Source organism: Oryctolagus cuniculus, chromosome 5 (genome assembly GCF_964237555.1).
Source record: "Oryctolagus cuniculus chromosome 5, mOryCun1.1, whole genome shotgun sequence".
In the NCBI taxonomy this organism is placed as follows: Eukaryota; Metazoa; Chordata; class Mammalia; order Lagomorpha; family Leporidae; genus Oryctolagus; species Oryctolagus cuniculus.
This window is the reverse complement of record NC_091436.1, coordinates 51,327,644-51,349,857: the sequence shown is the minus strand read 5'-3', so window position 1 is coordinate 51,349,857 and position 22,214 is coordinate 51,327,644. Positions and strand designations below refer to the sequence as shown.

General features: G+C 41.8%; 1 protein-coding gene across 12 annotated transcripts in view; it reads right to left on the bottom strand.

The window, feature by feature from the left end:
* Positions 1 to 22,214, bottom strand: part of FAM184A (family with sequence similarity 184 member A) — a 119,717-nt gene that overhangs the window by 60,102 nt on the left and 37,401 nt on the right. For all 12 annotated transcript variants that reach the window (XR_011388550.1, XM_070073663.1, XM_070073662.1 and 9 more), the window contains exons 2-5: positions 10,662 to 11,516; positions 9,483 to 9,618; positions 7,464 to 7,645; positions 4,519 to 4,716 (exon numbers count right to left, since the gene is read on the bottom strand). Coding sequence is in view for 11 of the 12 variants with exons in the window: in XM_070073663.1 (XP_069929764.1) it covers positions 4,519 to 4,716; positions 7,464 to 7,645; positions 9,483 to 9,618; positions 10,662 to 11,516 (1,371 nt within the window). In the remaining variant the exon portion in view is untranslated. The remainder of the gene's footprint in view (positions 1 to 4,518; positions 4,717 to 7,463; positions 7,646 to 9,482; positions 9,619 to 10,661; positions 11,517 to 22,214) is intronic.

The window sequence follows — 22,214 nt, the reverse complement described above, 5'->3', positions numbered from 1 at the left end:
GTGATAGAGTTAGGATGGGAAATACAGCGTGATTGATAAATAATAAAGTACATGTAAGCCATCTTCAGCTAAATGTTCTCTGAAGTCAAATCTGATGTTACAGAAAGACTGTTCTGGATAAAGACTGGTTTCAGCTTAAGCTCAGACATGAGCTAAACAGGTTAGACAGGAATGAAGCAGCAATTTATAAACAAGTTGTCTTACTGAAAGAGAAGGATATGGTAATGCTGTCATAGAGATTCTGAATATGTCCACACACGAGACATTTCATGTCACCTGCCTTTTGACAACGATGCTTTGAAAAAAGATTTTAATACATTTAAGTGGCTTAAAGCAGGTTTTTATCTTGCTTGAAAATTAAAATTTAATGAGATGAATGGAGGATTAGGAGTGATAAGGCAATAACGACTGATAAAAGATGCCTTGATTCTAGCATTTAAAATATAGAGGAATAAAGAAAGGCAAAGGCAGAACAAAAATGCACTTTAAATATGCCAGTAAAAAGAAGGCAGCCAACGTGGAAAAAAAGATGTAAAAATGAAAAATAATATTTAAAAATAGCTAGGAAAGAGTTTACAGAAGTAGCAGCTACCATTCAATAGTTCTCTACAAAACACCTTGAAAGGTGGATACATGCATCTTGAGTCTGTAAACATGCACATGCACCATGCAATTAAAGTTGTAAGATTGGTCCTGCACCCCATTTGGTACACAAATAGAGACTCTAAGGGGTCAGAATTGTAACTAATACCATACATCCAAGTCATATGCTTAAGGAATTATAACTAATGCAATGTATCCATGTCAAGTGCTTAAGAATAATTAAGCTTGTGAAGAGCTGGGTCTGTTTTATCTTTTCAGGTCCTACAGAGAAACTATAAAAGCTTTATAGCCCTGCATGCATTCCTACAGACTTACTTATAAGGGTTCACTTTAAAACTTGTCATGGGATCCCTATTCCCCCTGGGATAGCTGATAATGGTAATAGATTAAGTTTTAAAATGATCATGTCAATAGGATTAAGTGTTTACTGCTAATAATAAAATTATAGAAGAGTGAATGCTCCAACATGGGACGGAATCCATACAGCAGACTCATAGAATGGCAATTACTTTAAGTAGCACTCAGTGACCTGAGTCAGCCCTAAAGGCATTCTGGTCTGCCTAAAAAGCCCACAGGAACATTTCAGGCATGGAAAGCCAGAACATTCATGCAAAAACTGTACCTATAAGGAGGACCTCCCTGAGTGAAACCCCAGTGGAAAGAAGTGGTCATCAAAGAAGGATGTACGTTTCTCTGAAGGGAGGAGAGAACTTCCACTTTGCTTATGGTCTTGTCTAAATACAGACAGAGTTTGTGGACTCAAAGGGCTTCCATAGCCTAAGCAGCTCATGTCAAGAGCCTCAAGTGATCACTGACATCATGCGTAAGAATGTTAATTGTTAGATTAACAACAGGAGTCACTGTGTACTAACCTCCCATGCAGGACCCCGTCCTCAAAGAGTTACAGTATTAGCATTAATGGTAAAACTTGATCCCAAAGATTTACTTTGTTCTAGTGTGTGATTTTTTTATTTATTTATTTTTTTTAGTTATTTGACAGGTAGAGTTAGACAGTGAGAGAGAGACAGAGAAAGGTCTTCTTGATTGGTTCACCCCCAAAATGGCCACTACAGCCGGCACTATGCCAATCCGAAGCCAGGAGCCAGGTGCTTCCTCCTGGTCTCCCATGCAGGTGCAGGGCCCAAGTACTTGGGCCATCCTCCACTGCCTTCCCGGGCCACAACAGAGAGCTGGACTGGAAGAGGAGCAGCTGGGATTAGAAGCCAGTGCCCATATGGGATGCCAGCACCGCAGGCAGAGGATTAACCAAGTGAGCCATAGCGCCAGCCCCATAGTGTGTGATATTCTTAGGCATCATAAGTTTTAGTTATGTCTAAGTGACAAACCCGTTGCCTATATTTTTAGGTATTTCTTTAAAGTTTATTAAGTGCCTCAAACGTGAACTCTTGGATCCATGTCTCTGTGAAATTCCTATCTCGTATGCTTTAACATAAGGTCAGATACAGAGTATAGAATGGTTAAAAGCATCAAGATGACTAAAAAGACTGCTGAGGAGATTTCAGGAAACAGCAAAATAGAAAGATCCTCTTCAGATCAGTTGAAGCTTAAATGGCAGGGACCTTACCAGGTGCTATTGAGCACGACTACCTCAGTGAAATTAGGATTAAACTTCTACCGTTTAAGTCTTCAAAAGACACACCTGACTATTCCTGTAGGCCAATAGGACACCTTAAGTACCTCTTCAAAACAAAAAGGATAAGTAAAGCCTTTGACTTCGTCCCATCAAGACTGCTGCACCTTCAGACAGACATGCTGAACCTGCCTCTTTGGATTCTCTCTGGGAACTGTTTCCGATAATAAAACTCCTAATGGGTTCTTCTATGATAATTCTCTATGCTCAAGCTAAATGGGTCTTATAATCGACATAAGGGTAACCAATCACCACCCACTATCTGGGAGTCTGTAAGATACATTCTTTTCATCTTAAGGAGCACTCCACTTAAAACTGGTTTTTTTCCAGGTTTCCCTTTACTAATTAACAAACTTATATGTTTCAGGACTTGACTTCTGGCAATAACTGACCACACAGGGGACTCAGACACTGGTGGTGACTGAGACTGTTCTAGCTCACAAAGCAAATTTGTTAGATGAGATAGGCAGAGACTTCCAGACCCAGGACAGGCAGGGCTTGCACTACACCCCTCATAAGCAGGAAACAGCTATAGAATATATGATGATTCTACACCCTTCATCATCCCTTGGGATTAAGGGAATGGAGTCTCTGAAGGGGGTATAATGTAGGCAGGCATACAGGATAAAACTGATCAGGTTTGTGAGCTGGAAGGCCATGCCTTCACCATGCCCCTGTGTGATCCCATGCCCCTACCTGGCCACATCTGTGAGCCTACCGGCCAATCAGACTAATTAACCACTCCCCTTTAGAAGTGGATTAAAGGCCTTGGACACAGTGGTCCAAGTCTTTTTTGCCCTTTTTTTGGCCCCCTTTTGGCTCTTTTTCCTTCTCCCCTGGACCAGCTTGCTGCTCCTGAGCCTTCAGAGTGTCACTTGCCCCACATGCTTCCTGGCCTACATGCTCCACCGCATGGCTGGCTCCTGGTTCTTGGTATAAAATCAAGATTTCCCTCTCTCTTTTAGATAGGGCTCTCACTCTCCTATGCATTTTTCTCACTGAATAAAAAGCTGAAAAGTTAAAAAAAAATTGGTCCTAGAATAACGAGCTGACACAGAGAAAACTGCAATCACAATCTTGAGAAATTATGTCATTAAATTTTGCCTCTGGTTACATAAACATTCAACTGTAAGTTTAGAAATTAGTAACAAACAGGAAGTTTTATTTTGATTTTAAATTAAGTAAATTTAGTTTTAAGTATTTTTTTCCAACTAGTCCCATCAGAAGAAGAAATAATGAGGCAGAAGGTCTCAACTTACATCCTGTCTCTTCCACTTAATAGAACTGTGATTCTGAGCAAATCATCTGGGTTATTAAACCTATGTCACCATCCACATAATAATGATACTAATCTCTAAGCCTGAAGTATTAAGAAATATAATAAGAAAGCTCTTTGTAAACTGCAAAGTGTTATTATGTGAAACATACAACAACCATCATTAATAAATGCCTACATGATGTGGTGTTTAAATGCCTTGCAGCTTGCAAGGACTGAGAAATGAATTTAAGGCTGCTTTTCACTAGCTTTGTGCACCTAAGCACGGCCCTCTTCAGCACATGGGTAGAGCAATCAAACCAGTAGCAGGGTTCTGAGGACTGAATGATATAATATATGCAAAACATTACTGGAGTGTACGGCACACAGTAGGAGATGGCAATCCCCAACATTTATTTATCACCATATGATTGTGCATGCCTGGGAACACAGCACTTGTTCCCAACTAACCCTCACAGGAACACGCTAAGATGGAGCAAATCTTCCTGGCAGATGGGGAGCCTCAGCAGAGCTCTAGGGGCTGGAAAGCAAAGAGCTTAGTGAAAGGTCCAGGTCTGCCATCTCTTCGCTCCTTCAACTACACAGTACTGTCTGTCATGTATTGCTATTAGTGAGCCGATTATTTGAGAAGGAAAACAAGCAAAAAAACATAAGAGAAGGTAACTGTCCACAACAGATGATGTATTCAACTAGTTCAGGTTTCCTGAAGAGCACACTTATTTGGCTGTCTCACAAAGAGAGCTTAAGATCAAAGTGTATTTCTATCACAGCTTATACCAAATGGCAGTGGCTCCAATCAGCTCAGCAGACTACATCTCATGTCAAGAACTTTGGGGTATTTTACTCTCTAAATCACAATTTAAAGAATAGTTGCAAGATAGCAGCCATCAAAATTAACTCAATCATTATACTTCATTATAGGTCACACTGGACCATTGCAGAAATCCCATTAATTTACAAAGCAGTGGTAAGTTGAATTTTTACTCACCATTTGCAGTTTTTTCTTATCCCTAATTGCATTACTGTGGACAGCCTCAATTGCCATATGGTGCTTCCAAGCTAATTCTTCCAAAGTCTTAGAATGGGCCTCATTTAATTGAGTCACCTCGCCTTCCAACCTATTTTGCAGGTTTTTAAGTTCCATTTCATAATACTCTTGCTGAGTTCTTTTTGCTTCATTTACTTTCTAAAATTAAAACAAGATCAATAATTGGCACCTGCTTTTTTCATTACTGCAATTAGTATTTCTGAATATCCTATAAATATGCAAACTCAAATGGAGTGCTGGGAACTGGACTATAAAATATGAGAATAAGTAACTGGTGTGTTCAGAAAGCAATACAAAGGAATAGGCAAAACCAAAAATTATATTTTATTTTATTTTAATAATTTATTTATTTATTTGAAAGGCCAAGCAACAAAGAAGGGGAGAGAGAGAGAGAGAGAGAGATCAATCTTCCACCTACTGGTTTACTCCCCAAATAGATGCCACAGCTAAGACAAAGCCAGGAGCCAAGCACTCAATCCAGGTCTCCCACATGGCAGGGACCCCATGACTTGGGCCATTTTTTGCTGCCTTCCCAGGCACATGAGCAGGAAGCTGGATGGGAAGTAGAGTATCCAGGACTCCAAGCAGTGCTCTGATATAGGAATGCCAGTTTTTCAAGTGGCAGTTTAATCCATTGTGCTATAATGCTGGCCCCCAAAATCAAAAATTTTAAACCAACAGATAAAATACATCATTATTAGGTCAGAACAAAAGTGAGTTTGTTCATCTGCAAGCTGAAGAGAAAAATGTTTCCTGTGTGTCAATGGCTTACTAATTAACCCACTCAAACTGTTATTCAACACAATTTTGAGTGCCAATTACCTATCTTTTAAAGCAATCACAGTCTAGTAAAAAAAAAAAAAAAAAAAAAAAAAACCTTTAAAAGACAGTGGTAATATGGTTTTATAGGTTCTATGCCAGGGGTTTGAATCACAAGTTGTGAGAATATACAGGAGAAGGCCCTAACCTATAAGGAGTGAGAGCTGGGAAGGAGGAATGGAGGGAGTGAGGAAACCAGGGTCAGGGAAGGCTTTTCAGAAGAGAATAGAAGGCTGGTGCCATGGCTCACTTGGCTAATCCTCTGCCTGCGGCACCGGCACCCCAGGTTCTAGTCCCGGTTGGGGCGCCGGATTCTGTCCCGGTTGCTCCTTTTCCAGTCTAGCTCTCTGCTGTGGCCCAGGAAGGCAGTGGAGGATGGCCCAAGTGCTTGGGCCCCTGTGCCTGCATGGGAGACCAGGAAGAAACACCTGGCTCCTGGCTTCTGATCGGCACAGCCCTCCAGCCGTAGTGGCCATTTGGGGGGTGAACCAACGGAAGGAAGACCTTTCTCTCTGTCTCTCTAACTCTGCCTGTCAAAAAAAAAAAAAAAGAAGAAGAAGAAGAAGAAGAAAAGAGAAGACATCTGAGCTGGTGATGACTTGTCCTCTCATTTAATTCTCACATAAGGAGGAAACTAAGGATGAGAAAATGTCAAAACTGAGTCCAATGTTAACCATTTCTATAGTCTTCCAGCACTTTGAAAAGTGAGAGGTAGCTAACCAGGTGCTGAAGTTTAGGGATACAGAGGACAGAATATAGGAGAGAGACGGTGAGAGATGGGCAGGAGTCAAATGATGAGAAGGGATCTTTTCTATTAAGGTTTTTGGACCTTATTTTGAAGGGAATGAAAAATAATTAAAATATAAGTAAGTGACATGGTTTTAAAAACAATCACTTGGTAGCAGGCTAGTAAACTCACTGAATGTAGGGGGAGCAGTTTAGGAGGTTGTAACCATATGCCACAGAAACAACGACAGGTGCCTAAACCTAGCACCTGTGAATGGGCATGGGAGGAAGGGAATGGAATAAAAATATACTAAGGGCTTAGAACACTGGCAAAACTAGGTAGACTGTGATATAATGGGTTGAAATAAGGAGTAAAAGAAATACAGTACTTTTGCAGGGAGAAAAGTTCTGGGCATGCTGACTTTATGTGTGTGCAAAATCACAATGAAGGTATTTGGTGGAAAGTGAGATGGATAGGTGTCAAGTTCATGGGGAATATCTGAGCAGTATCCAGCGATTCAGGACCTATCACTGAAGAGGGAACAGCTGACATTACTGGGATGGATGAGTGTATGGAATGAGAGGAAAATCCTGGGAACACCAATGGAAGGAAACAGATGGAGGAAGGGAAATCACAAATAAGACTGCAAGACCAAGGCTAAAAAGGGGACACATGAGAGAACCTGAAACCTAGGAGAAGGGAGATGCTGGGAATCAGTGCACGGTGGGCAGGTCAGAAAATAAGAGCCATCATGTCCAGTAACTAGGACAACACTGGGGGCTAGGGTGAGGCAGATATTGCAGGGCAGTAGAGACAGAAGATGGGCAGATGCTTTTTCTATGCTGAATTCTTGAGCAAAGAGGGCTCCTACTTGGTATTGTGAGGATCTGAAGAACTGGAATTAATCTTCATCAATTATAGTACAACAATGTCTTATTTGCTTAATCCTGAAATTCAGTGCATTGGCCTATAAATTTTGAAAGCTGAGGTTTGATATCTTTTTCAGTTTTATAGAAATGTGCAAGGTATATTTCATTTATAGGAAAAACACATTTGACCATAAATGTACATTTCATTGGATTAGCAGTTTATTGAATTTCTGATTTGGAAAAGGTTGAAATTAAGTTTTTAATCATAGATTATTACCCACATATTTTGCACATACATGCAATATGGAGTAGTCTAACTGTACACTGATTATTGCTCAAAAAAAACCAGCTATAAGAAATGTATTGTTACCTTAGAGTAAGGGTAAACACACCAATACATCAAATCTGAAATATGGAAATGGCACTGCTCTTCCTTCTCTTTTTGGGGAAGATGAAACATCATTCCTTACCTTCTCCAGTTCCAGAATCTGCTGCTTTTGCTCTTCATCCAGACTTTGAGTTTTGCTCTGCAAAAAAGCTCTTTCCTCTTCTAGTTGAGATAATCTCTCATTGGCTCTTGATTTTTCTGATTCTAAATCTTTAATTGTTACCTCCTGGGTCATTTGAGTTGCTTGAAGCATTCCAATGTGACCTTTGCCCCCACAAGAAAATTTCTTCAGTTAGAATATCTGTGATGCAAAACAGCTTACATTTGCATGCACAATTGTACTTTATCTCTAAGTAAAATAAATTGCCCACAAGTACCCATTTTCACAAGAACCCATATTTGCCATGGGAAAACTTCTTACTAGCTAGATTAATTTAAATTAGAAAATCTATTTTCACATCATTGATGCTGTGCCAATACCTGGTACCATTACACTTGTTTTGTTCTGTGCAGACTGAAGGCTACACAAATGAATAGAAGCAAATCCCCAGGGGATTCACACAAAAGTCCACTGGAAATAACATAAGGTAAGAGAGGATGTACTGACTAATGCTGTGGAGCCAAAAGGAGAACTTTGCTCTGCTCTAATCTCTCCTTTTTTTTTCAAATTCTGACATAAAGAAGAAGAAGTATGTATGCAGGGAACAAAGATAGCAGACACTGATTTTGTTGAATGTGAATTTGCTTTAGACAAGAGACTAGATAAAAAACAGAGAAGGACAGCAAGGTTATGAGAAAATAAATGACAAGAAACCACAGGGGTGGGGAAGGTGTCAGAAAATGAGGAGGAGACATAGCAGAAATGTGTGAGAAAGGGTCCCACAGAAAGCATGGTTTGGGGCAGTGGCTCTCAAAGTGCCAGCACCAACATCCTCTGGAAACTCTTGTCAGAAACACAATACACGTCACATCCACCCCAGAATGCGGGGCATAGGACCCAGCGCCTGTGGTTTCACAAGCTCTGTAAGTGATTCTGATGTGCGCTAAGGGACATTAAAAGCCCCCACCTTAAGGGAAGGGTGATCTGGGATTCACTGAGGAGTCAAGCAAAATCAGATAAGGTCCTCAAAGAACCAGCTCACACAGCTCTGCTGGCCCACTGAACACCCAGACAAAACACAACTCCAGACTGACACAGGCATCCACCTCCTCCACCACTTCAGAGTAGCAAATTCAACTTTAAAATAGCTTCATCAAGCCCAATGGAATGAGGTGCTATATCTTATATACAGTGAAATCCCTCAAAATGCATGTTTTCAAAGGAGAAACCCCCTTTATTTCATTTTTATTTCCTTTTTTTCTTTTTTAAATTGCACATTGACAAAAATATAACTTTATATGTATGGAATACAAAGTCACATTATGATATATGAGTACAATGTACGAATTAAGCCAAGCAACTCATTCCTCACCACAAATATCTGATGTATCTCATGGTGAGATCCACCCTTCCAGCTGACACTCAAGCGTACTGTCCTCAACTATCAGCCACACTCACCTAGCTGGGCAACACAGGCTTTTTTTTGTCTTTCTTTTTTAATCACACCTACAACTCCCATCTTATCTGGGCTTTGCATCCTTTGAGTTTTTATCTTCTGATTCCCTCTACACCTCCCTAGTCTCTGGTAACCACCATTCTATCCTCTTGCTTCTGTGAGTTCAATTGTTTTTTATTCCATTTATAAGGGAGAACATGTGGTACTTGTTTTTCTACCTTTGGTTTATTTCACTTTAGTATAATATTCTCCAATGGCATCCATTTTGTCACAAATGACAGAATTTCTTCCTTTTTAAATTCATTTTTCTTTTAGTGACTGATTACTGTGGTTTTACATGTTAACTTTAATATATAAAAGTATATTCCTAAAAACAAAAATATCATCTGCTTATCTTATGATTAATTAGTTTAAAGCTCAAGTCCTTGAACACATTTACTGTCCAAATAATTGTTTAAATCTTGGAAAAAAAGACCGATTTTGTCTTGACTGCACAAGTGTGGGGTTAAGGTAAGCACTGTAACAGAAACTGTGGTCAGACATACTAGCTTTGAGGACGAGATCTGAAGCTTGCTGTTGCAAACGTTCTCTGGCAGCTGCTAGCTCACTTTCCACTTCCTTGTGCTTGCTTAATAAGGCCATTTCTCCCTCCTTGGCATCATCAAGCTGTTTTTGAAGAACCTAACAAACATTGAATAGCCATTATTAAAATTCAGGAATGATACCAAGCTAAAGAATTCATTAAAAGTATAAGCATTAGCTTTCTTTCTCTTATTCAAAATTCCTATTCAACTATACCAGAGATTTAAATCTGTACGTACTGGGTTACTTCAAAAGTTTGTGGAAAATAGAACTTTAAAATTATGCTTGCTTTGCTGCAAAAAATTTTGAAAGCCATACTTTTTCATAATGTGCACTTCCCATGAACTTTTTGAAGACCCCAGGTATTGGTGACAATTATAACTTGATATTTTCACAAGTCAAATCACCTAATGAGGAAAGACTAGTCTATCCTTTCAAATCCATTCTAGTGATGCACATATTTTTAAAACATAGCTATAAAAATTATTTATGCCAATAAAGCAAAACTTGGAGAGACTTGCCTTTCTTTTCTCAAACTGTGCCAGACAGCTAGTAAAGTGTCGTTTATAAGGTAATCAATATTTTGTTCAATGTCTGAATATCTACTAATGAGTAGACCATTACTCATAAATGGAAAGGAAAAAAACACATAATTAGATCCTCAGCCCAATATTTTAACTCTCTTAAACCAGTTATGAAAAACACTAACATTTCATTTAAATAAAATTCTTTCCAAAGTAATCAGTAAGGTATTTAAGATTAGATTTTGGGGATTTTAATATCTGAAATTCTGAAATAATAGGAACAGGGTAATAAAATGATCCCTTCAATGCTTTTTCTCATAAAGGAAAAGCAGCAAAAGGCAAATTGAAAAATGAAAAGTTTAAATGTTGGGAATGAAAGGAAGCTAATCTTAAGCCCACAAGACTGCTCTCCAGTCTACAGAATGGATAGGAAGGGACCTGAAAGAGTTCATGGAATTAAATTAAAAGGTAACTTTATTTTGGTGCAAAAAATCTGGAAACTCATGCATAGGCCTTGTCATAATATGCATTTTTCATGAACCTTTTGAAGACCCTTCGGAGAAGAGGAAACTCTTGGAGGAAAAGCCCCAGCTGCTGCATGCACTGTTCTGTACTTACCTGGACATTGTTCTCGGCTGCAGCAAGAGCCACCTGAAGCTTCTGGCATTTGTTCAGGAGACTCCCAGCTTCATCCTGCACCATTTGTAACTCTGTCTTTAATTTTCCTATGGTTTTTCGTAAAACTGCTTCTTGTCCCTGAAATTCTTTTCTAAGATCAGCCTCTTTCTCTTTGCTAGCCTGCAGGCTCTCTGCTGTAAAGAGCTGTGACCGTTTCAGGGTATCAAGCTCCCGTTCATAAAAGGACTGAGCTTTATGCAACTTGCCTTCATAATCCTCGATTAGCTTTTTCTTTTCAAGCCTTAGCTCTTCCAGGGTTTTGTTTAAGGCCTCCACCTCCACTCTGTGCCGCTCCTCAGCCTCCTCCTGCCCTTTGTTCACCAAGGCACTGTGATCCTGCTGTGACTTCAGCAGCTCCTGGATCTCCCGTCTGTGAGCTGTTCGCAAGCCTTCCAGGGCCAAGCGTTTGTCTTTTTCAAACTGCACCTGAAGTTGTCCAAAGCTCCGTAATCGTTCTTCAAACTTCCTTCTAATCTCTTCAACCTCTCGGGACATGGTCACCACGCGCTGCACGTGCTGGGCTTCGGCACACAGTTGCATGTCTTCAACTCTATGCTTGTAGGCTTCAAATTCTGTCAAAGCCTGCTGCTTCATTTTGATGTGATCTTCTAAGGATGCCTCCAAAACTTGAATCTTCCTCTTTAGGTCTAATTCTTCTGTTACTTTACTTTTATACTGCAATATTTTTTCTCTTGTTTCTGCAAGAATTTGTTGGATTTCTTCTTCATGAGCATCTTTGAGGGCTTGAATTGCAGATTCATGCTCATCATTTTTAGTGTTTAAAGCATATATCACCTGTATGGTTTTGAAGAAGAAAGGGAGGATTAAGTAAATTGTATGATTTTCTCACATGGCATTAATTCTTTCATCTGGATTGTTTTCCCCCCATCAACACAATATCACTAAATGTTACAAATACTAAAACTTCATACAATTGTTTTTGGACTTAACAGTGATTTTCTTGGTCAATTTCTGTCTTAACATAATTTTTTTTTTTTTTAACAGGCAGAGTGGACAGTGAGAGAGAGAGACAGAGAGAAAGGTCTTCCTTTGCTGTTGGTTCACCCTCCAATGGCCGCCGCAGCACCACGCCGATCCGAAGGCAGGAGCCAGGTGCTTCTCCTGGTCTCCCATGGGGTGCAGGGCCCAAGCACTTGGGCCATCCTCCACTGCACTCCCGGCCCATAGCATAGAGCTGGCCTGCAAGAGGGGCAACCAGGACAGAATCTGGCACCCCGACCGGGACTAGAACCCGGTGTGCCGGCGCCGCTAGGTGGAGGATTAGCCTAGTGAGCCGTGGCGCCGGCCAGCATAATCTTAAGATTTGGATTTTAAGACTTATAAATTATTATTTTAATGTGCTGAAAATTAATGTATAAATAAATGTATTAATGTATAAATAAATAAATAAACAGTGAGAAAGAAAGGGACAAAGGAGTTCTCCATTTGGCCCACTCTAGCTTACAAGGGTCTATGGAATGGGAGAAAAAGCTTCATTAAGTCTCTGTCCTACACCGCTATCCTAGAGATAAGAGAAGCCTGGTATTGATATGGGATAGGCAGGCAGGCAAGCAGCCAGTTTAGGTTCTGTGAAGTCGGAGGTACCTGCAAGTCACAAGCCCTGGTCCCATGTGTAATACTGTCCTACTAATCAAACGCCCCTTTTCCTGGGATTCGTGTGTTTCATCTGGGACTTGAGGGGAAGATACCATGAAAATATGTGTATAAAGAAACGTGGAATTTTATGGAGGTATCATAAAATTCCCAGGTGGCTTAATTCCTATAGAGGCACCTACCTCCAACCTCATTAAAGAGGCCAACAACTGGTAGGAGCTCTCCCTTCCATTGGAGACCACCAATGAAGGAGGTGCTGGAGTGCTCCTCTGTTTCCCTCCCCGCATCCCTTTCTCCCTTTGGGCTCACTGCTCACTCATGATGACTTCTCTGGTAGGGTGACCCATGCTCACATGTGAGTGTGTTCACTCTCACCTTTTGAATAAAACTTTATCACTCTGTACACCTGAAACATACTTGTACTTGGAATGCTTCTCTAGGTACAAGGCAAGAGCCAAAAAAAAAAAAAATTAATAATCGACTCCCCCACTTCAGCATTAGGGGAAGCCCTAAGCTCTAAGTCTTCTCCAAAGCTTCTTTTATGTGCTTAAAGTTCTGTTTAAATATTTTAATTTTTAAATTTTCCTATGCTGACTCTACGTGGTTTGGTTTTAGAGTTGATCCTCTTTCATATTTCTCCAAGCCTCTTTAGGAAATCTAATTAGCACATTTCACAGATCAAATGCTGTACTTTTACTCACTGCCTTATCTTTTTCTTTGCCCCTAAGCAAGATCATTTGGAGAGCCATAGTATTTTGGATACAGGTCTTTATTTTAATTTTAGTACTGGAATTTTAATGATAACACTAAGATTTCCCCAGCCTTAATTCCAAATGGCAACATATTCCTGAAAAAGTCACATTCTTCTTCCTCTTTTTCATTCCCTTAATTCCCTCCATCATACTGCTGTGTTGTAACATTCATAACTGTAACTTAAGGATAGAGACATGCCAGCTTTATCTTAATGTAAAAAGATGTGACACAATATAACTCAATAATCCAGAAGCCAGAAATTACTGTCCTGGAGATTTGCTCATTTTAATGTGATCTTGCTCTTTAGTAATGAATCTTAGCACCACCAGGCACCAGAAACTACAAGTAAGATGCAAGCATTGTCAATTTTTATACTTCTTTATGCAGCCTGAAGCAGTTGAGGATTCTACTGGCTCTGCAAAAATCCTTGGCAATTTCAAATTCCACTTGCTAAGTATAGGTTGGCACCCTCTCACCCTGGGGGCTGCACTTGAAGAAGGATCCATTTTTATCAGAAGCAGGGTATTCACTCTCCCCATCCAGGGCTTTTGTCTTCCAGAGCCAGTCCCCTGTCCACACACTGCTTGGTCTGCTCTAAGTATTCTGAGATGCAATCATACCAAAGGCAAAAAGATTAAGAGGTAGCAGGAATAACCTGCCTTATCACAGCTACCCTTTTTCCTGCAAGGTCCATGGAAGAAGATGTGCACAAACCAAGTAATTATCCACAATTTCTGTTTTGTTTTTTGTCTGTTTTTTTTTTTTTTTTTTCAAAATCTCAACTCCAAATCATGTCCCTCATGAGCTAATGCAGATCTCATGGAGGAATTCTTTCATTTTTGTATTTAAGCTTTAAAAAGGTAGCATACAACCAAAGAAAGTTGAATAACTTCCAATTCTCATCTCCTGGAGTCACACCTGCCCCCAAGTCAATAGCCAGGCAAGGCTGAAGGGGGTCTGTGTATCTGGTCTCTGACCTCCCTCACTTCAGTTCCTGACTTAGAGCTTTTAAGACCTTTATAACTCAGTGATCATGTCATCTGACACAGAATTTCTAAATCCCTTGAAATTTCCTGTTGGAAATTTTGTTTTAATGAAATGACCTTTGATCATCTGGATCCTGGAGAGCCCCAGAATGAGGGCTGGTTGCCAGAGGCATCAACCACGGGACTAGAAGATTAGAATTTTGAACACCAGGGAGGGGAGAAGGGCTAAAGGTTGATCTGGTCACCAATGGCCAATGATTATTAAATCAATCACACCTGCATAATGAAGCCTCTATTAATTCCCAAACAACAAGGCTTTGTGAGCTTCCAGCATCCTGAACACACAGAGGTACTAGAAGGGTGGTATACCCAGGAAGGACATGGAGTCTCCACAGCCCTCTCCAAAGACCTTGTCCTATGTGCCTATTCCATCTGGTTGGTCATCCTCATGTATCTCCTATCTGTTAGAACGATTAAGTAAAGATAAATATTGAGTTCTGTGGACTGCCCAAGCAAATTAATTCAACCCAAGAAGGGAGTTGTGGGAACCTCTGACTTATTGCCCATTGGTCAGAAGCAGAGGCCACAACCTGGGGCTTGCAGCTGGCATCTCAAGGGGAATCTTTCTTGTTGGGTTGAGCCCTTAAGCTCCAGGCTGGGACACTATCTCCAAGCATAGTGTCAGAATTGAATTAGAGGACACTCGGTTGGTATCCATTCAAGAAACAGGTGTTAGTAGAAAACCTGTACACAATTTGATGGTTGCAGGTGAAATGGTCTGTATTGTACTGAATGTAAGAACAGGAAAAGCATGGCCAGCGCCATGGCTCAATAGACTAATCCTCCACCTGTGGGGCCAGCACACCAGGTTCTAGTCCCAGTTGGGGCGCTGGATTCTGTCCCAGTTGTTCCTCTTCCAGTCCAGCTCTCTGCTGTGGCCCAGGAAGGCAGTGGAGGATGGCCCAAGTGCTTGGACCCTGCACCCCCAAGGGAGACCTGGAGGAAGCTCCTGGCTCCTGGATTCGGATCAGCTCAGCTCCGGCTGTTGTAGCCACTTGGAGAGTAAACCAGTGGATGGAAGACTCTCTCTCCCTCGCTCCCTTCCTCCCTCCCTCCCTCCCTCCCTCCCTCCCTCCCTCTACCTCTGCCTCTGCTTCTCTGTAACTCTGCCTTTCAAATAAATAAATAAATCTTTAGGGAAAAAAAAAGGAAAGTAAAAAAAACAGTTGACAATAGGGGTCAGGGGACTATCATCTGCAGGCCAAATATGGCTGCTGCTTATCTTGGTAAACAAAGCTTCATTGGCTATGTCCATTTGTTTATGTATTGCCTGCAGACAATCCCCTCTATAAGAGCAGTTGTAGAAAAGGCATTATTCTTGACTCCTTTTCTATTCTAGGCATAGGCAAGCAACCTAATGAGCCAACACTGGCAGCCAAAAACAAGAAAGATAAAAGATTTGAACCTGCACTAACATTGTTTACTCTCTACTAAATGGCCCAGTATTCTTCCACTATGATTCATACACTGAAAAATTCAATTATGCTGTTCTCAAAGCATAGAAAAGAGATGTATCTATATTCATACTGACCATATAATGGTATCTTCCAAGAAAAGCAATGTTAAAATCAGTTTCTAAAAACTTAAGAACAAAAAGATGACAAGGGCAATTACTAGTGCTCTCATAAGTGATCATTTGAAATATATCACTATTAAGTTATAATATTTTAAAATGAGAATGCTACATATGAAATTGCAAGTTAGGTTTAACTGGATATGATATTTCCCAATTGTTCATTGTCTATACAATTATAAAGGTAACCATTAATCAGAGTATCTGTCTCTGATTACTACTTCTTAGAGCAACATAATTAAAAAATCATATATTCTTTATAAGTTTTTTAAATACTAAGGATCCCGTTTATTCCACCCTAGTGATACCATTGTTAGCAGATCAACCTATCACTGAAATAGTTTTTTCTTTAAGATTTATTTATTTATTTGAAAGGCCAAGTTACAGAAAGACAAAGAGACACAAAGAGAGAAGGAGATCTTCCATCCATTGGTTCACTCCCCAAATGGCTGCAGGAAGTTGGATTAGAAGTGGAGCTGGGACACAAGCAGGCACTCATGGGACGCCAGTGCTGCAGGTGGCAACTGAACCCACTGTGCCACAATGGTAGCCACTGAAATTTTAAAAATTATGTTATATAATTATTTTTTTGAAAAATATAAAGCACTAAAACATGGTAAGTCTTTTTTGTTGTTGTTGTTGCATCATTTATTTATGGAAGGTTGAGGCTAATTTAACTTCAGTAAATGATCATAATCATCTATGAAATTAGCCACTATTTTCCAAATAGGAAAAGGAACATCTTCAAGATCTCTTTTTATCTGGCATTTTAAAAGACAGGTTTTTGGAACTATGAACATTCATGGAATGGAAGATAATGAGTCATTTTAGCAATTTTATGGTTCTATTAGATGTCAATAATGTACAATTGAACCTCATATTTCATGATGGCTAAGCAGGAGTGATTTTTACTTTATTTATGAAGATTTTCAATAATTTTTCCCACAGGTAAAATGAGAAAAATTATTGATTCTAGTTTTTTGAATGCCACCTAGGTAAAAATAAGTAGTTTCTTTCCTTTTTAAAGATTTATTTATTTATTTGAAAGGCGTTACAGAGAGAGAGAGGTAGAGGTAGAGGTAGAGGTAGAGGTGTAGAGAAAGAGCAAGAGAGAGTCTCCCATCCACTGTTTCACTCCCCAAATGGCTATAATGGCCAAAGCTAGGCCGATCCTAAGCCAGGAGCCAGGATCCTCTTCTGGGTCTCCCATGCGGGTACAGGGGCCCAAGGACTGGGCCATCTTATGCTGCTTTCTCAGGCTATAGCAGAGAGCTGGATCAGAAGTAGAGTAGTCATGATACAAACTGTCCCCCATATGGGATGCCAGCACTATAGGAGGTGGCTTTACTCGCCATGCCAAAGCACTGGACCACAAAAATAAGTAGTTTCTGAAACAATTCTCACTGTTCATTGCTATGGACTGAATTGTGTCTCTCTCAAATTTGTACGTTGAAGATCAAAACCCAAAATGTGATGGTTTTGTGGGGTGGGACCTTTAGGAGAACCAGGTTTACACGTTGATCCCTCGGCATGAGATTAGTGCCATTATAAGACGAGGCACCAGACAGCTTCCTTCTTTTCTCTCTCTGCCATGTGAGAACACTCCAAGAAGGTGGCACCATGAAAGTCAGGAAGAACATCCTCCCTGGAACACTGAATTGGCTGGGGCCTTGTTCTTGAACTTCCCGAGTTCCAGAAGTGGGAAGTAAATTTCTGCTGTTTAAGCCATTCAGTCTATGGTATTTTTGTTATGTCAGCATGAGCTAACCGGCAATATAAATTGCCAATTGATAGATTGGCAATATATAAATATTTTCCACTAAAATATAACTCATTAGTGATAAAGTATATTCACTGTAAAATAATAAAGTACATTAGTAAGAATGTATAGTCAGTCGAGGAACAGTTGTTTTTTCCTTAATGGAGAATGGGACTGGGAATGGGAGAAGGAAGAGGAGATGGGGTGAGAGTAGGGGTGGTAGGGCAGGAATGATGGGAAGAAACACTATATTCCTAAAGTTGTACATATGGAACTTGTACTCATTAAATGAATGGTTTCTTTAGGGGGAAAAAAAGAATGCATAGTTACTAAAGTAATATGTATTATACTAGCTTATTTACTTAAAACACTTTAAGTGGAACTGAACTTTACATATACCACATGGCTTAACATTCATAATTCATAAGAGAACAGAATCACAAGATTAATGATGGCGGCCGGCGCTGCAGCTCACTTGACTAATCCTCCACCTGTGGCGCTGGCACCCTGGGTTCTAGTCCCGGTAGGGGCACCAGATTCTGTCCCGGTTGCTCCTCTTCCAGGCCAGCCCTCTGCTGTGGCCCGGGAGTGCAGTGGAGGATGGCCCACGTGCTTGGGCCCTGCACCCACGTGGGAGACCAGAAAGAAGCACCTGGCTCCTGGCTTTGGATCAGCGCAACACACTGGCCCTAGTGGCCACTTTGGGAGTGAACCAATGGGAAAAGGAAGACCTTTCTCTCTCTCTCTCACTGTCTAACTCTGCCTGTCAAAAAAAAAAAAAAAAAAGATTAATGATGGCATACATATATAATATAGTATCATGAACTTGCAAAGCATGTTTCACTTGGCATAATATTTCATAATATAAGAAAAAGTCTGTACTATAAGGTAAGCATACAATGCTATATATATATATAAAGTAAGATTCAATTCTACATAGGGAAAAAATGAATGTGCACATACATAAATGTACGTATGAAGGGAGCCAGCCCTGTGGCACAGCGGGTTAAAGCCCTGGCCTGAAGCGCTGGCATTCCATATAGGCAACGGTTGTAGTCCCGGCTGCTCCTCTTCCAATCCAGCTCTCTTCTATGGCCTGGGAAAGCAGTGGAAGATGGCCCAAGTCCTTGGGCCCTTGCACCCGCGTGGGAGACCCAGAAGAAGCTCCTGACTCCTGGCTTCGTATCTGCACAGCTCCAGCCATTGCAGCCATCTAGGGAGTGAACCAGTGGATGGAAGACCTCTCTCTCTGTCTCTACCTCTCTCTAACTCTTTCAAATAAAAAATATTAAAAAAAAAGATGTATGAAGACATAAACCAGATATTTTTAAGATTCACATTAAATTCTATTGAGCATCCATTCTGTGCAAAACCTAGGAATATAACCAAGTTGATACATCTATGCCTTATAACACAACCTACTTGGGGACAGAGGCATTTAAAAATAAACTATAATGTCGCTCCCCCTCTTCGTGGAGGAGCAACACAGGACCCTGCGCTGTTCTTTCGTCTGCTCGGCCCTCCCCGGGTTTGCTGCTGGTTCTTCCCGGGTTGGCTACTATCCCTTCCACCTCCGTGGAAGGGCAGTTCCCCCTGGCCACATTCCCCACTTCCGCAGGGGAGCGGCACACCGCCGGCCGGCTTTCTGGGGGCTGCACGGGTTCCCTTAGATGTTCCCCATAGATGTTCCTGGTGCATGCCGTTTCTCTCCTCCTTTATAGTCCTCCTCTGCCAATCCCAACTCGGCTGCCCACACGCCGAGTACGCTGCTCTCCTCCAATCAGGAGCAAGTCCTACAGCTCATTAATTGAACTCGAGGCAGCTGTGCGGAAGCTGTTTACTTCTCTCCCAACGCCATATTGTGGGAGAGCAGATGCATAGAATAAGTCTTAATTCGAGTAACAGTCTAGTCCGGATTGCTCCCCACAGATCCCCCTTTCTTTTTATTTTTTAGCGTTGATACGCGCCTGTCTTCGGTGTCCCGCGGCACACACTCTGCTCTACTTGCTAGAGTTGCCACAGGCTCTTACAAGTCCTATCAGGCAAACCGAATCCGGGTCCTCTCTTCGCCATTGTGAGGAGGTTTTTAGGCGCTGATGCGTGCCTGTGTTCGGTGCCCTGCAGCGCATGCTCTGCTCTGCTAGAACTGCCTGCAGGTGTTTACAAAACTTATCAGGCAAACCGAACCCAAGCCTTCTCATTGCCGTATTGTGGGGGAGACTTATTAGTGTTGGTTCGTGCCTATCTTCGGTGACCTGCAGCTCATACTCTGGTCGAGCTTTGCTGGCGCTTACCGCCTTAAATCAGGCAGACCGAATCCAAGCCTCCTAATTGTTGCATTGTGGGGAAGCTTTACTGATGTTAATTCGTGCCTGTCTTCGGTGACCTGCGGCTAGCCGCCCAGGTGCTCATCGCCTCACTAATCGGGCAGACCGAATCCAAGCCTTCTAATTGGCATGTTGAGGGGAGGCCTTATTTTTCTCTATTTCTCTATCTCCGGGCATTCCTACCTCTCCCATTTCACTTCTATCTTCCAGCATTCCCATTTCTCTCACTTTACTTCTAAAACTTCTGTTTCTCATATCCCCGCAGCTTCCCGGCACCTCGCCCCGCCGGCGGGTTCCCGGCTCTGCGCCGCTTCAGCCCGCGCGCCTCTCTCATCTGCGCAGCTTCCCGGCTTTGCGCGGCTCGGCTTCGCGCGCTCCGCGGTCTCCACGCTTAACCCTTTCGCGTCTAAACCACGGCCTACGCCAGCGTTCCCTATCTATTCACGCCCCGTGCTCTCTCTGCACGCGGCGGCTTCCGCGAGTAACACAGCGTAGCTTGCGTCTCCACCACTAGCATTCAATCCAAGTTCCCCGGGCTAGCCTGGCGAATTCAACCCAGCGTACGTCTCCGCCCCACGGTTTGGCTTCCCGTCCTTTGCTCCCCGGGCTAATCAGACGGATCCCAACCTGGCTTGCGTCTCAGCTTCTGGTTTTAACTTTTCGCCCCCTATTCCCGGGCTAACTTGAGAATCCCAAAGTGGCTTTCGTTTCCGCCTTGGCCTGCCCCCCGCGGCTTCAATTTCCCTAACATTTTTCTCTACCCGGTATGTTTCCCTAAGTTTTCTTCCAACAATATTCCTCCCTCATTTCTCCTGGCCTCTCCCCACAGTCCGCGTCCGAGTCTGTTTGTTCTAGCTTTCACTTTCGCTTTCGACCTTAGAGATTCCTCCCAGCTTCCCCCCGTAGTCCGTATCCGAGTCTATGCCTAGGCTTTCAATAGCTTCTTCCGGCACCCTTTTTCGTCCGGCTTTTCCCTAGGCTGTTTACTAGTCTCTCTCTCCGATATTTTCCCAATTCTTCCCGTTTCTTCCCGTTTCTTCCCTCCTAAGTTTGCTATCCGTCCTAGGTTTCCTATCCGAGTCACGGCACCATTATGTCGCTCCCCCTCTTCGTGGAGGAGCAACACAGGACCCTGCGCTGTTCTTTCGTCTGCTCGGCCCTCCCCGGGTTTGCTGCTGGTTCTTCCCGGGTTGGCTACTATCCCTTCCACCTCCGTGGAAGGGCAGTTCCCCCTGGCCACATTCCCCACTTCCGCAGGGGAGCGGCACACCGCCGGCCGGCTTTCTGGGGGCTGCACGGGTTCCCTTAGATGTTCCCCATAGATGTTCCTGGTGCATGCCGTTTCTCTCCTCCTTTATAGTCCTCCTCTGCCAATCCCAACTCGGCTGCCCACACGCCGAGTACGCTGCTCTCCTCCAATCAGGAGCAAGTCCTACAGCTCATTAATTGAACTCGAGGCAGCTGTGCGGAAGCTGTTTACTTCTCTCCCAACGCCATATTGTGGGAGAGCAGATGCATAGAATAAGTCTTAATTCGAGTAACAGTCTAGTCCGGATTGCTCCCCACACTATAACACAATTTTGTAATTGTAGAAATAACGATAGTATAAACTATAATAACAAAGAGGGAGGAATAATGCATTTTGTTCAGAGTTTTTTTTAAAGACCCCTCCCCTGAGGGGTATATTTTGATGCATTTATTCTTTTTGTTTTCTTTTTTTTTTATTTTATTTAAGGTATACAAATTTCAGGAACATAGTGATAATTTCTACCCTATCCTCCCACCCTTCTTCTACCTCCCTCTCCTATTCCCATTATTATTTTTTTACAAAGATCTATTTTCAGCTAACTTTTATTCTCATAAGACTAACCTTACACTAAGTAAAGAGTTCAGCAAATAGTATGAAAAACAAACAAATCTGTTCCTCAACAGTAGAGACAGGGCTGTAAACAACCACCACATCTCAAAGTGTCAATTTCACTCCTATAAAATCCCTTTTACCTACTCTACTAGTTACCACAGATCAGGGAGAACATATGAACATTTGTCTTTTGGGAAATAGTTTATTTCACAAAGTATAATGGTTTCTAGTTGCATCTCTTTTGTTGCAAATGACAGGATTTCATTTTTTTTTATCCCTGTGTAGTATTCCACAATGTATATATACCATAATTTCTTTATCCAGACTTTAGTTTATGGTCATCTGGGTTCCATATCTTAGCTATTATGAACTGGGATGCAATAAACATGGGGGTATAGATCATTCTTTCACATGGCAATTTATTTTCAATAGGGTATATTCCCAAGGGAGGGATTGCTGGATCATAAGGTTGGTCTATATTCAGATTTCTGAGGTGTCTCCATACTGTCTTCCACAGTGTCTGCTCCAGTTTACATTCCCACCAACAATGGATTAGGGTA